The 12,713-nt window shown below is 38.7% G+C and overlaps 1 protein-coding gene across 6 annotated transcripts in view; it reads left to right on the forward strand.

Moving 5' to 3' along the window:
* The window catches only part of PIK3C2G (phosphatidylinositol-4-phosphate 3-kinase catalytic subunit type 2 gamma), a 313,307-nt gene that overhangs the window by 113,313 nt on the left and 187,281 nt on the right, over nt 1-12,713 (forward strand). For all 6 annotated transcript variants that reach the window (XR_002436670.1, XM_021390880.1, XM_021390901.1 and 3 more), the window contains 3 exons: nt 2,987-3,069; nt 6,585-6,742; nt 10,044-10,155. Coding sequence is in view for 5 of the 6 variants with exons in the window: in XM_021390880.1 (XP_021246555.1) it covers nt 2,987-3,069; nt 6,585-6,742; nt 10,044-10,155 (353 nt within the window). In the remaining variant the exon portion in view is untranslated. The remainder of the gene's footprint in view (nt 1-2,986; nt 3,070-6,584; nt 6,743-10,043; nt 10,156-12,713) is intronic.

Below are 12,713 nucleotides of genomic sequence, written 5' to 3' on the forward strand. Positions count from 1 at the left end.
TCACTTTCCACAAGTACAGTCATTATTTCAGCTTAGGGACTTCAGAAATGAGGAATACGCTAATATTATTTGTATTTGGGAAGAACAGTTCAGGTGAGTCAACCAGCATCATGTGAAAAGGATTCCCAGGATGCACTCTGTTACTTTATCCCTGTTATTGTCAGTTCTTTTTATATCCAGTTCTGTCTTGTTCACAGCGCACTGTCAGTTCCTGTGGGGGTACCCAGGGGCTGCGGCTCCTTCAGGCCCCATGCTCTGCTGTACTGCAGGCTCCTCCGTGGCTGCACGAGGAGATTTGTTCTGTGTGGTACCCACAGGCTGTAGGGGCACAGCCTGCTCCTCCAAGAGCCACTCCTGGGCTGCAGGGAGCTTCTGCTCCACTCCTTGAGCACCTCCTGCCCTCCTGCAGTGCTGTTTCTCTCAGTTTCTCACTCTCTCCCAGCTGCTGTTGCAGTTTTTCCCTTCCTTAACTCTGCTCTCCCAGAGCACACCCGGTGTGGCTCATGGCTCAGCTATGACAGCGGCAGGTCCCTGTTGGAGCAGCTGGAGCTGGCTGTGGTCTGACATGGGGCAGTGCTGGGCTCTGCTCACAGAGGCCACCCCTGCAGCTTCCCACTACCAAAACCTTGCCTCATAAGCCCAATACAGGACTATAGGTCTGCTTTATAGATATCTGCCTCCAGAACAGGTTTGAGTCAGTTAGCAATGTTACATTAATTCCCTCTGTGCAGACTACTGCTAGTCTGCCCAGGATTTCACTCGGAAATGCTGCCAGCAAAAGTTCAGAGAGCCTGTTTTCACTTCTGTCTCCCGCAGGAGAGGGTCAGGATCCCTGCTTGGTCAAGCTCCTTTTTGCCACCCTTTAATAGTTAATCACGTCCTTCAAACCATGAACTTGGGGATCCACACCACTCTTATCATGGCTGATCAGCCTTTCCTGGATATGGTGCTCTCCTTGGTTAATTCCAAGATCATGGAATCTTAGAATGGTTTGTGTTGGAAGGGACCTTTAAGATCATCTAGTTCCAAGCCCCCTGCTATAGGCAGGGACACCTCCCTCTAGACCAGGTTGCCCAAAGCCCCATCCAGCCTGGCCTTGCATGCTTCTAGGGAGCAGGCATCCACAACCTCATGGGGCAACCTGTTCCAAATGTTCCTCCTTCATCAGTTCCCAGCTGCTGTTTTGCTTTTTATGCCTTTAGCCCCATTCAGTGTCCTGTCCATATCATCATTTCTCATCTGTTACCCAGTTTTCTTCACTTTCCATTTATTAGCTCTCTTCTTCCATGCAGTTTTCCCAGGGCACTATACCTGCTCTGTAATGGCAGAATTTTGAGAAAGTAAGGAAGTTTTGTGCTTCTGGAATAAGTACATATTCAGCCTCCCCTCCCATTGGAGTCTCCATCCACTGCTCCTGTCAGGGTAGTCTCAGCTTGTCCCTCCTTTTCAACATAACACTGGGGGGGGGATCCTTACCTCTGAAGAGCTCTTGTCCATCTGCTGCTTCTCCTCCTGGTTGCTCTGCAGGCTGCTCATCTGCAAGGTTTTGGTTTGGTTGAGTTTTGATAACTGGTTGATGTTGGGAGCCCATTCTGGTTGCCAAATTATCTAAATACTGAGCCTCTACCAAAAATTTTTAGTAATGCCCATTGAGGTAGAAAACTAGTCACGGAGGGAAAAAAGTGAAGCGGCAGAGCTGCTGTTTGCAGTGACCTGAAGAAACTTCTGCAGCTGTTCAGCACCTTTCTTAATATAATAGCATGACGGCCTACTGATTTGTATTGCTAAATTTAATTTCATTCTGTTATTTCAACCCTCAGGGTTATCCATTGTTTTTCCTACCAGATATTCCATTTTTTTCTGCTATTAATGATGCCCTTTTATTATCTTTAAATTTCATTAACGTTCATCTAATGCTTGTGATATTGTGGTTAGTGAAAATATTAGATACAATGAGTCTTAAGACTAGCAGGATTTATTAAGGGTTTGTAACTTCCAAACCATTGCCATTGTGGTTTCCTCACTGATCAACTCCATCAGATCTCTCGTATTTTAATTTATACAAATCCCATCTTTTAAACTGCAATTAAAATTTCCCAGCCGGCAAGTCTTCAGGCACATTGCACTTCTTTGTCCAGAAGAAGAAAAAAAAAAAAAAGAAAAGAAAAATATGAAATGATTTTAAATTATATACCTGTACATAATTTTATTTCATCTTATACAGCTTACTAATAAGTTATTCTTAAATTGAGAAAATAAATTTTTTAACAAATACTTCCACCTCAGTTGCTTTTGCTTGTGAAGGGATTTAAAACTTGGTGTCTTTGTTGAGCGTTGAGTCCATATGTCTGTATGTACAATTGTAAAATGGGCTTTTAGGTGTAATAGTATTACACCATTCCTGGAGGTAGCATTCTGACTGATGGGTACCACACCAAACAGAGGAGTGAGTGCTTTGATCCAAAGTAGCAGCTCAGACAAACTTCAGAGAAAGTGTCTGGGGATTTTTCATGTTCAAACTGGATACACTGCATTCCTGTTATCTTTCTTGGGGTGTTACCTGAAAAGTTTATGGATTTTGAAGGAATCCTTAAAGGGCAGAAAGAGAAAATAAGAATTAAAATTCACTTCAGTATAAACTTCTTTTTTTTAAATTAAGAATACTTTTTTGTGTGTGTGTAGTCACCAGTGCTCTGACACTAGGTGATTTTTTGAAGCTTTGGAAGTTTTGATTTTCTGCAAGAAGGAAAAATAATCATTAAACCCTGGGCATTGGATGACTTGCGACTTTCCATTTTATCTCTGAGAGCATTAAGAGTGCATTCAAAATGGTGTTATTTGGGCTTATTTGGAGCTCCACTGAGTCAGGGTGGGGATGATAAGGTACAAAGCTTTGTAATATGCAAGTTTAGCCTTATGTTTCTTCTGTTTATGTTGTCTAAATAACCGAGATCTGTTTCATTTATTTTCTTTTCTGTGTTTTTAGGTTACAGGTTGGTCTATCCAGCTGGTTAAGGCAAATCAAGGGAGTAATGAAAATGCGGTTTCTTTTTGCAATACAGTAGAGAAGTAAGTAAAAAAAAAAAACTTTACTCAGCCAACAGTGAAATTTCACTTATTTATATTAATTGAATGGGTTATCCCTGCACTCCTGAAGAGAGCCATAATTTCACTATCTGGTTAAATACAGGAACACTCCTAATTTTGGTTTAAAGATTAAAATCCAAAAAATGTTAATTCCAATCATATTTTCTTCCTTATCTGTCAGTCACCTTTATCACTGATAAGTACAGTTAATTCTTCACTGTCTAGTGTGTGTGAAATATAAGACTTATTTTCTGCCATTTACTTGAACAATATTAATGCCTGTGCAGGTCAAAGCAGGAAAAAGTACTGGAGGAGCCAAATGACTGACAACAGAATATCTTGATGAAATGCTGGATTTAGCGAGCCACAAAAATTCTTTTAATTATTGTTTACAGTTACAATTTAATACTATGGCTTAGATAGAACACTTTTTTTTTTTTAACTTTCTTAGTCGTCAGTAGAAAAAGAAATTATTTAAATCCAACAGCACTAAGAAATGCATGTTTTTAGACCATCTGTGCAGCTTCTTTCTCCTTTGTATATATTCACAGATAATACTGTCAAGTTCTTAGCACAAATGCATGTTTTTTCCCCCCAGAAAAGTTAGCTGGAAAATGTAGTGCATTTTTTTTAAATTGGATTTTAATTAATTGATTGTATTTAAGGTCAGCCAAACCTGTTTCTCTTAAAAGAAAGAAAAATTATATTTGATGGTGCTCTGAAATAAACAGCAAATATATTTTAGGCTCATAGAGTGGATGGTTGGCCTCAAAACGTACCCAGTCACATAGAATCATAGAATGGTTTGGGCTGGAAGGGTCTTTTAAGATCATCTAGTTCCAACTCCCCTGCTGTAGGGGGGCTGATATATTTCTCAGGTATTTTTCCACAGTTCCTCAGTCTGAACCCCATCCCTGACTGATGTCCACCTGACAGCCTTTCTTCTCAAGCATTAGATTTTATGTTCAAACATTCTACATTTAACTTTGCACTCTGATTACAGAAGAAGCTATTTTTTTTTCTCAATAAATGAGTTTATTTCTAGGGTTAGAAAGATTAATAGGATTAAGCCATTCCTGTTCTGCAGTACCTTGTTTAACATGCATCACTAGCAAGTACTCTTTTAATGGCAAAATAGGAATGGTCTTTGCTTTCCTTCTATCATGTGAGGAAGCATTCTCAGCAGAAAATTTCACAGCAAAGAAAGGACCAAAAAAATTCATCAGTTCATTCATCAAAATAACTAGTATTTTCTGTCTTAGCAAATGAGCATGCTTCCAATCCCCTAAGAATTTCAATAGCTGTCAGTTTTATACATCAGAAGCAAAATATGTCATTCAAACTCTGTCATGCAAACTTTCAGCTCCAGCACGTAGCTCAAATAGAAACCCATCATGTTTTCCTCTAGGTAATATTTGTACAATCACTAGTCTATAATTGAAACATTTCATTGTACATATACCAACTTTAAAAGAGTTTTCAAAATCTATTTATCAGGTTTCTTTTACAATTATGGACATAGCCATAGTGAATGTTCATCATCACCAGTGCCTTCAGAATACATCTTAAAGTCTGTTTGATTCCAGAAGGTGCCAGGCTGACAGGCCAAGTGTTCAGTGGTGCCAAATACAGAGTTCCTTCAGCGCCTGCTGACTTCAAAGATATGCTCTGCTCTACAGAGAAATACTCGTGTTTTGCAATAGCAAATCCCTATAAATATTAGTTGTTTCTGTATATGCCAATTTGCTACAGCACAGAAAGTGGCATGGGATTTCTCACAGTACTTCTGTAGCACTTCAGCTATGCTTTGGAAGACCAAATGTTTCAGAATTCTGGGATGAACATGTTTTGCCCTCCAGCTCAGGCCCAAAGGAAGCTCTTTAATCAATTAAAAACAATACATAGCCATGAACACTTTTTGGAACTGAATGCATTTTTATCAAAAAGGCATAAAATGCAAATTTCTGATCCCATATTATCTTAAAAAATAGACCAAGTGCAGGTAGGGAAAGAGATGCAGTTCACTTTGTTTTGAAATGACTGCCAGCAAGTTGAGAGGGTGATGCATGCCCTGCAGGTCTACATAACCCATTAGTCTGATGCTGGAGAATAAGTAGCGAAGTTTTCTCCCTTATTCAGTCCTTGGCCTTCTTAGAGAAACAGGTTACAAGAGGGAATTCGGTGCTAGGGAAAAGCTTTATGTGTACATTTCTCAGAAAAGAAACTGACTGATAACACATACACAGGTCACCAAAGCAGTTTCTGTAGTATAATGACTTTTTACTATGATTATAAATCTATCTTACATACTGAAAGTATTGTCAAGCCTCATTTCCTCTTACCCCACTGAAACATCATGGCCTCTGGCTTTTCATTATAAGAAATAGGCTGTACATTGGATTATTAATTTTGGAAGCCTACGCTTTGTCTTCTTCCCTTTTTTTTTTTTATTTTCCTCCTCATGCTATAGAAATACATGGCATAACAGAAGAGTTCATACTGCTGAGAATTGCACAGCAGCTCTAAGGCAGGAGGGCATAATAATGAAGAACTTTCTGTGAGAGAATCATAGCTCAAAATACATTGTAATGAGAGAGTGTATAAAGCGCTGCCAGCTCAGACACTACAAAATGCTGCTTGAGCTAACAAACAAAAAAGAACACAGGATGCTTAGTAGAGGATGTTTGAGATTAGCTACTAAAATATTCAGGCCAATTAGTGAAATGTAAAGCTTCAGCTGGTACAATATGTACCCTTACCTGCAGCTGCAAAGTGTATTTGCTTAAAAAGCAAGTTTAATCCCAGCTGACTGCCATAATACCTGTGACCAGTGTTCATTAGGAAGTGGCACCTCTGGAGAAATTAGTTTCTGCAAATCTTTGGTAATTGAAAGGAGGAGGGGCAATTTATTTTATAGGTAATGGTATATAAGATCAGAGAGACTTAGAGACTCTAACGGTTACTGCGCTTTAAAGACATTTACATAAATACCCAGGGCTTTAGTAATGAGGATTTCAGATTGGATCCTAGAGCAGGGGGAAAATAGGGACTTCTTAAGATTTTGCATAGAAAGCATGTTCCTGTATTCAATTTGACCAGCTGTCCTATTCACAGCTGTCTGTGCACGTGTTCTCGGTTAGCTTTATGTTAAAACTCTGATATTAAAGCACATATTTGAGCACCCTCATTTCTACTGTGCTAAAATTCATATCACCATACACTGGAGTTTGTGCTTAAACTCCTTATGGATTCATTGAGATTAGGCTCAGCAGTGATCTTGTGAAGTTTGATGAAGATTTTACAGGTGGTTTTCATATTAAGTGAAGTGATATATAGTTATTTCACTAATGTATAAAAACATTTTCCTCTCCACACAAAATTTCATTCCTGTCACTTATCTAAACGCTGTTGTTGTTGGAATCTTGTAGAACTTATGTTTGTTTTTCTTTTTTGTTATGTATACCTATTAACGCATAATTTCATCATGTTCTTTTCAGAATAAGAAATACCTATCCTGCTTGTGACTTGAAGACAAACACTGGGAAGATCTGGAGTGTTGCAACAAAGTTCCCGGACCAGGTTCTTGGTAAATTAAGATTCAGAATCAGCATCTGGACAGATTCTTCACCGTCTCCTCTGCTTCTTACACAACATGGTAAATGACTGAAACGTCCATATGTTTCAGTTCCTTTGAGATAATAACAAAATAAATTTGTTATCTGGAAAGACACTTACAAAGTAAGCCTTTCATGAGTCCTGAGCACATTCATTTGATGTATTTGCTGTAAAAGTAAAATCTCATTGCGTATGAAACTTTGCTAATGTCATAGAATCATAGAATAGTTTGGGTAGGAAGGGACCTTTAAGATCATCTGGTCCCACCAGACCAGGTTGCTCAAAACTCCATCCAGCCTTGTCTTGAATGATCCCAGGGAGTGGGCATCCACAACCTCACTGGGCAACCTATTCCAGTGTCTCACGACCCTCACAGTAAAGAATTTCTTCCTAACATCTAGTCAGAATCTACCCTCTTCCAGTTTAAAGCCATTTCCCCTTGTCCTGTCACGACATGCTCTCTTAAAAAGTCTCTTCCCAGCTCTTCCGTAGGTCCCCTTCAGGTACTGTGAGGCCACTATAAAGTCTCCTTGGAGCCTTCTCTTCTCCAGGCTGAAGAGCCCCAACTGTCTCAGCCTGTCCCTGTAGGGGAGGTGCTTCAGCCCTCTGGTCATCTTTGTGGCCCTCCTCTGGACCTGCTCCAGCCGCTTGATGTGCTTCTTGTGTTGGGGGCTCCATAACTGGACACAGTGTAGATGTGTAGATTGTGTAGAATCTGTTGATTTCTACTTCCTTTAATCATAATCAAGACCGATTCTGGCAGTGTCAAATGGGACCAACATTCAAACTTTGATTCATAAGAAATTTAAGCTTGTGGCTAATTCAAAAATGTAAAGGTAGTCCCCATTTAGTCATGGAACTTTTCACATCATTAACTCTATTGCTAAATTGAAGACTTAAAAGTCTTTGATTGTTAAGAAACCCCTGGACCCAAGTACATATTCATAAAATGTCACTGAAGAAATTCCAGAAAAAAAAAAAAAAAAAAAAAGGAGCATAATTGCATATTGGAACAGTTTGCCCACAGAGGTCATGGAGTTTGCATCCTTGGAATTTTTTAAGGTCTAACAGGAGAAAACGCAGAGCAATATGGTCTGAATTCAGTATTCACCCTCCTTCAGGCAGGAGACTAGGCTAGCTGGACTTCCTGAGATTCCTCTCAACCTGATCACTAATGTTTACAGGAAGCTGCCACTCCCACAGTGCATCCTGTACCCATGGTGAATGGGAGAAGTTTTGATTCCATCTCTAGTAATTTTTACGTCTTAATCCACATATGGATGAAAGAAAGACATGAAGAATAAATCACCCCCATGCTGTTTCATTAAGTGATAGTGTTTTGTGTATGCAAAAGGTTATTTGACCGTAACAGGCTGAATATTAGTTTGACAGGTTGAAAGCTGAAAATCCAAAGCTCAATAGAATGTCAGCATATGTTAAAACATATCTTTTTTATAAATACTTCAGCAAAGATTTCCACATTTATTTATATGAACTTGGTTACTTGCATTTAGAGCATCTCCACAGTTAATGGAAAGCCTGACAAAGTAGTATTTTGAATCATCTTCAATCAAAATTTTGTGAGTACTGTGAAACATAGGGCTAAAGGTCTTGGGGCACTTGGAACAGAATGGTTGGAGTACAGTGTTTTGTCCCATCTAACACAAAGAGCAGAAAGAATTGTTCAGTCCTAAAAGAACTGGCAAAGAAAGGAAAGAAAAATAGACCATGGAGTGCAAATGAATGATAGTTGAAAGTTTCAGGTTTTTTCCAGAGTGATTTGAGCAATATGAATGTTACGATCTTAATTCAAGATTCTGTACCCTTCTCCTTTCTCTGGTGCGTGTAAGTTTAACAAAAAAGCTTTGCGGATTACATGTCAAAGCACCGCTGAGGAATTGCTGAAGATAGCAAGTTTTCAAAGAGCTGGTTACTTAATACCGGTAAAACTGACAGAAATTGTGTAATAAAAGTGTAATCTAGGCAAAAGAAAACAGGCCCTGTGAATAAAATGAAAGCTTCCAAGGGGAATTTTTGAATCTGTTACCCTTTTGTTTAAAACTTACCTATGGTAATTAACTCTTTTATTTAAGTTTTTTTCTTTTTTCTTTTCTTTTTAAAATTTTTCTTGTTAAATTACAACGACCTTCCCTAAAAATGTTAGCAATTCTCTGAAGGTTTTTCAGTATCACATTCCCTTAAACTTCCCTTCAGAAACAATTCTGCATTTCTTGGTTTGTTTTAAAATGATACTGTAGAAACTCTGGACCAGATTTGTCAGTGTGACTTGGCTGCTCTGGTGATTCAGAAAGCCTTTAAACTCAATGAAAAGTGATTAATTAGATAGCGTGCAACTGGTGGCTGAATCTGGAGCAGTGTAAATTAGTCAACAAGCAAATGTGAATTATATGTTGGACTTTATTTAACTGTGAGTACTTTCCATTTCTTACATGGAAGAGTTCACTTGAAGCTTAATACTAAGAGCTCCTGCAGCCACTTATTTTGAAGAGATAAGGAAATACCATGAATGAAGAAGGAAGGAAAATCTGCTTTGGCTTTTCCAAGTTTCAGTTGCAGAAAGTGAGATTGCCTTGGAATTGAGGAAGAAGTTCAGATTTTATCTTGCATTGTGAAACCACCTTGATACAAAAACTTTTCATTGAAAAGTTGGATATGGTTTCTGCTAAAGAGAGTATCTCTGGTCTGAAGCATCAGTGCTGGTGGAGTATGCACTGCATGTCTATAAAGAGCAAACGTGTGAAGCATACTTAAAATTTGACTACCAGATTATTGTTGTGCAGTTTTTGATAAGTTCTTCCAAAATGGGAGAAGTGGCTTTTTGAGCAGCAGACTGCATAAAGTTTGTAGCTTTTACAATAGTTTACTTCTTGATTATAGCTAATAAAATGCAGACACAATGAAAAGTAAAATTCTGGAGCCTCTTTGTTTCTTATGCAACAAAATGTCAACTTTTGCATCAGGCCATATTCATGCATGGGAAACATACTGAGATACTCATTAGGAAAATGGCTCAGTATTTACAGATTTAAAAGGTTAGCCATTCACCACTTCCTTTTTTCTTGGGAAAATCACTCAGCTCTTCATTCCGGCTACCTAGAAAACAGGCAGTTTCCTATAAATGGACATAGATTCTGTTAGTTGTGGAGTATTTAAAGCAAAATAAATAAAATCAGATGTGGCTTGGTCTAATTCCTCTTGATGGAACTAGTCTGCAGCAGTAGTAAGCAATTAAAAGAAATTCTCATTTTCTTTGCTTAAGAATGCAGCCAGAAGTTCCCTAGCAAGCTACTATAAATTTTTCTTGCTAACTTTATTTACAGCTGGATGTATCACTCATGACTTAATTGTGGAGATCCTCCATTGCACAAATCAATACCCAGTCCATGAAGAATGTCTTCTAAGTGTTTGTGGCTCTGATGAATTCTTACAGAAGTAAGTATCTCATTAAGAGGCTGTATTGATTATGTATTGCATAATATAAACTATGCATGGAATACACTCAGTATATGTGCTATGTAAACAAAGGCATAGGGAAAGTAAGAGTGTTATGTTCTGAATGTGTATAGTTGCTTAAACTCCTGGATCACATCACACTTGTATTTTGTTCTACAGAGATGATTGTGTGGTTCAGTGCAAGGATTTAAATCCTGGCTCCTTTACAGAAGCTTTTTTAAGCCTTGAATATTTTGTATTGATTTTTCTCATCTGTAATACAAGGATGATACTAACTTCCAGTGTCTCGCAGAAGCATGAGGTAGCATACATGTCTTCAAGGGGGAAAATCACCAAAGAGGTGAAAAACAGTATTAAGCACAGCAGCTTAGCAGGACATTTCTCTCTATATCCAGTTGGGTCACTAATTATGCAAATGAAGACAGCACTTCTGCAAATTGAAGAAAAACATATTATATGTACAAACAGATCTTTCTGACTGTTTGTAGACTACAAGTTAGGAAGTAAGTGCTTTGATTCATAATCATTCAAGTAAACTCTTGTGGTGGCTGGAAGTACTACTGGACTCAGCTAGTTATTTCCTGCTCTCTGACAGCTTAAGTTCAGCTGTCACAAAAATGAGCAGATTTTGTGTTTTAAGTAACTAAAGTGCAGGCTCTTGTTGTCAGCTGTGCTAAGGGGACAGTGACTTTCAGCAGAAGGGGAGAAGCTGGCAATTCTGTGTGGTAACATGTTAAGCTAGTTCTGCAGGAATCGCAGCTCATCTGCTGGAGACATGAAGTGCTAGATAAAATAGTATATTTCTGTGATTTAAAGGGAATATTTTAGAAGCAATCTTGTTTTCAGTACAAAGATTACTTGAACTAGCTCAGAGCAAGCCAGCTTGAGTAATGAAAGTAATGTAGTTGTCAGAGCAATTAAATGTCACACAGTACACTTCTGCACTTACGCAAGTACACAGGTGAAGTGTTCAGATGTTTCTGGTCAGTTATAGTTTGCAACTGAAGATGGAGACATTAACATTCCCTAGCCCACTCTCTACTTGCTCAAATATCTGCAAAGCAGGAGCTGGAATAGCAGAGCACCTCCTGAAACACTGCAATGCTAGAACCACTGAGCAGGGAATCAGGCCATACGTAGATCTCTTCATTACATAAGAAGGTCTGGGCTGCTGGTTTTTTTGTTTTTTGTTTTTTTTTTCCCCAAGTCTCCTCTCATTTCATACTAATTGCCAAAGAAAATGAAAATAATGAGCCTTTGTGTTGAGAGTGAGCTCAGTGTGTTTCAGAACAGTGTACAGTATGTTCTAAATAGTTTTATTTTCACTGTTGGGCAGAACTCATCAATAGTGGACTGTTTAAAATTCCTGCACTTGCAGAATCTATGCACATCTCATTAGCAGCGAAACAAGGTCAATAATGTTCTCATCTTTTCTTTCGTTGCTCCTTCACTGTCATGCAGGCAGGACTGGGCTGCACTTTTGGCCTTAGCAGCTTGTAATTCTACTCTGTGCTATATATTCAGCTTCCTTTCTTCTGCCTCCCCATGAGAGTCCTGAATCTGAAATTTGAAACCCCAGACCAAAATCATCCCTCGGGTAGCTTAACAGCCTATGGAGTTGCCTCAGGGTTGATTTTTTTCCTATGCTTGGGCTATCTGTTAGAGAAAATTGCTTTTCTCACTATGTTGCTAACAGAGCAGTTTGGTGTGCTTGTGCCGAGTTCTTCCCTAGCAGAGTATATGGAAATCATTCAGGGATGAATTCCAATAGAAATTCTCAAAATTATGAGATAGCACAGGGAATTAATACTGTGCTGATCCTGCTTCATTGTAATCTAGAAAAGAAATAAAGTGAAGCCAAAATGGTGACATGATGAATTGTTCTTAGACCAGAGTGATTTAGTGAGCCAGACGACTTTGTGAAATCTGTCAAAAGCTTTCATTTACTGTTATATCAGACTGTATTAATGAGCACCCCATCGTGCCTTCTGCAGAAGCACCTGAAAGACTTGATTACTTCGAGAATCCATTTAGCTTTCAGTAGGATGGGGAACAAATACTTGTGTGCTGGTGACTGTTACACTTTACAGTGCGAAATGTTATAATCCATTATTCCCGTACTATGGAGACAGCCTTGAGTGCACATCCAAACTGATTCACAAGAGATTTCAAATAGTCAAATTTTTTAAAAGTCAGAAACTTGTGTATAGGTTGCAGTTCAGACCATAACTAATGGAGCAATATGTGAAACTGATTTGGAATCTCATTGGTTTCTGGTCTTTTTATTTAGTGATCGGTAATCCTAGCCTTGCCTCAACCTACAGGCTTTCTTTCTCTTCCTACACTTCTTTTTCCTGCAAGATTTTCTTCCAGGATCTGTAGAGTGCTATCAGGAGCCATCGCCACCTTCTTCCTGTCCCTTTTGTCACTGTAAGGTGAATGTTAGTAGCTTCCCCAGCTGATTTCCCACACTTACTTTTTCACATGTTCACTGTAATTGCATCTGGATGCAGAACTCTGCCCTTGAAAGAAAAGAG

The sequence above is a fragment of the Numida meleagris genome, chromosome 1 (assembly GCF_002078875.1).
Source record: "Numida meleagris isolate 19003 breed g44 Domestic line chromosome 1, NumMel1.0, whole genome shotgun sequence".
Taxonomy (NCBI): Eukaryota; Metazoa; Chordata; class Aves; order Galliformes; family Numididae; genus Numida; species Numida meleagris.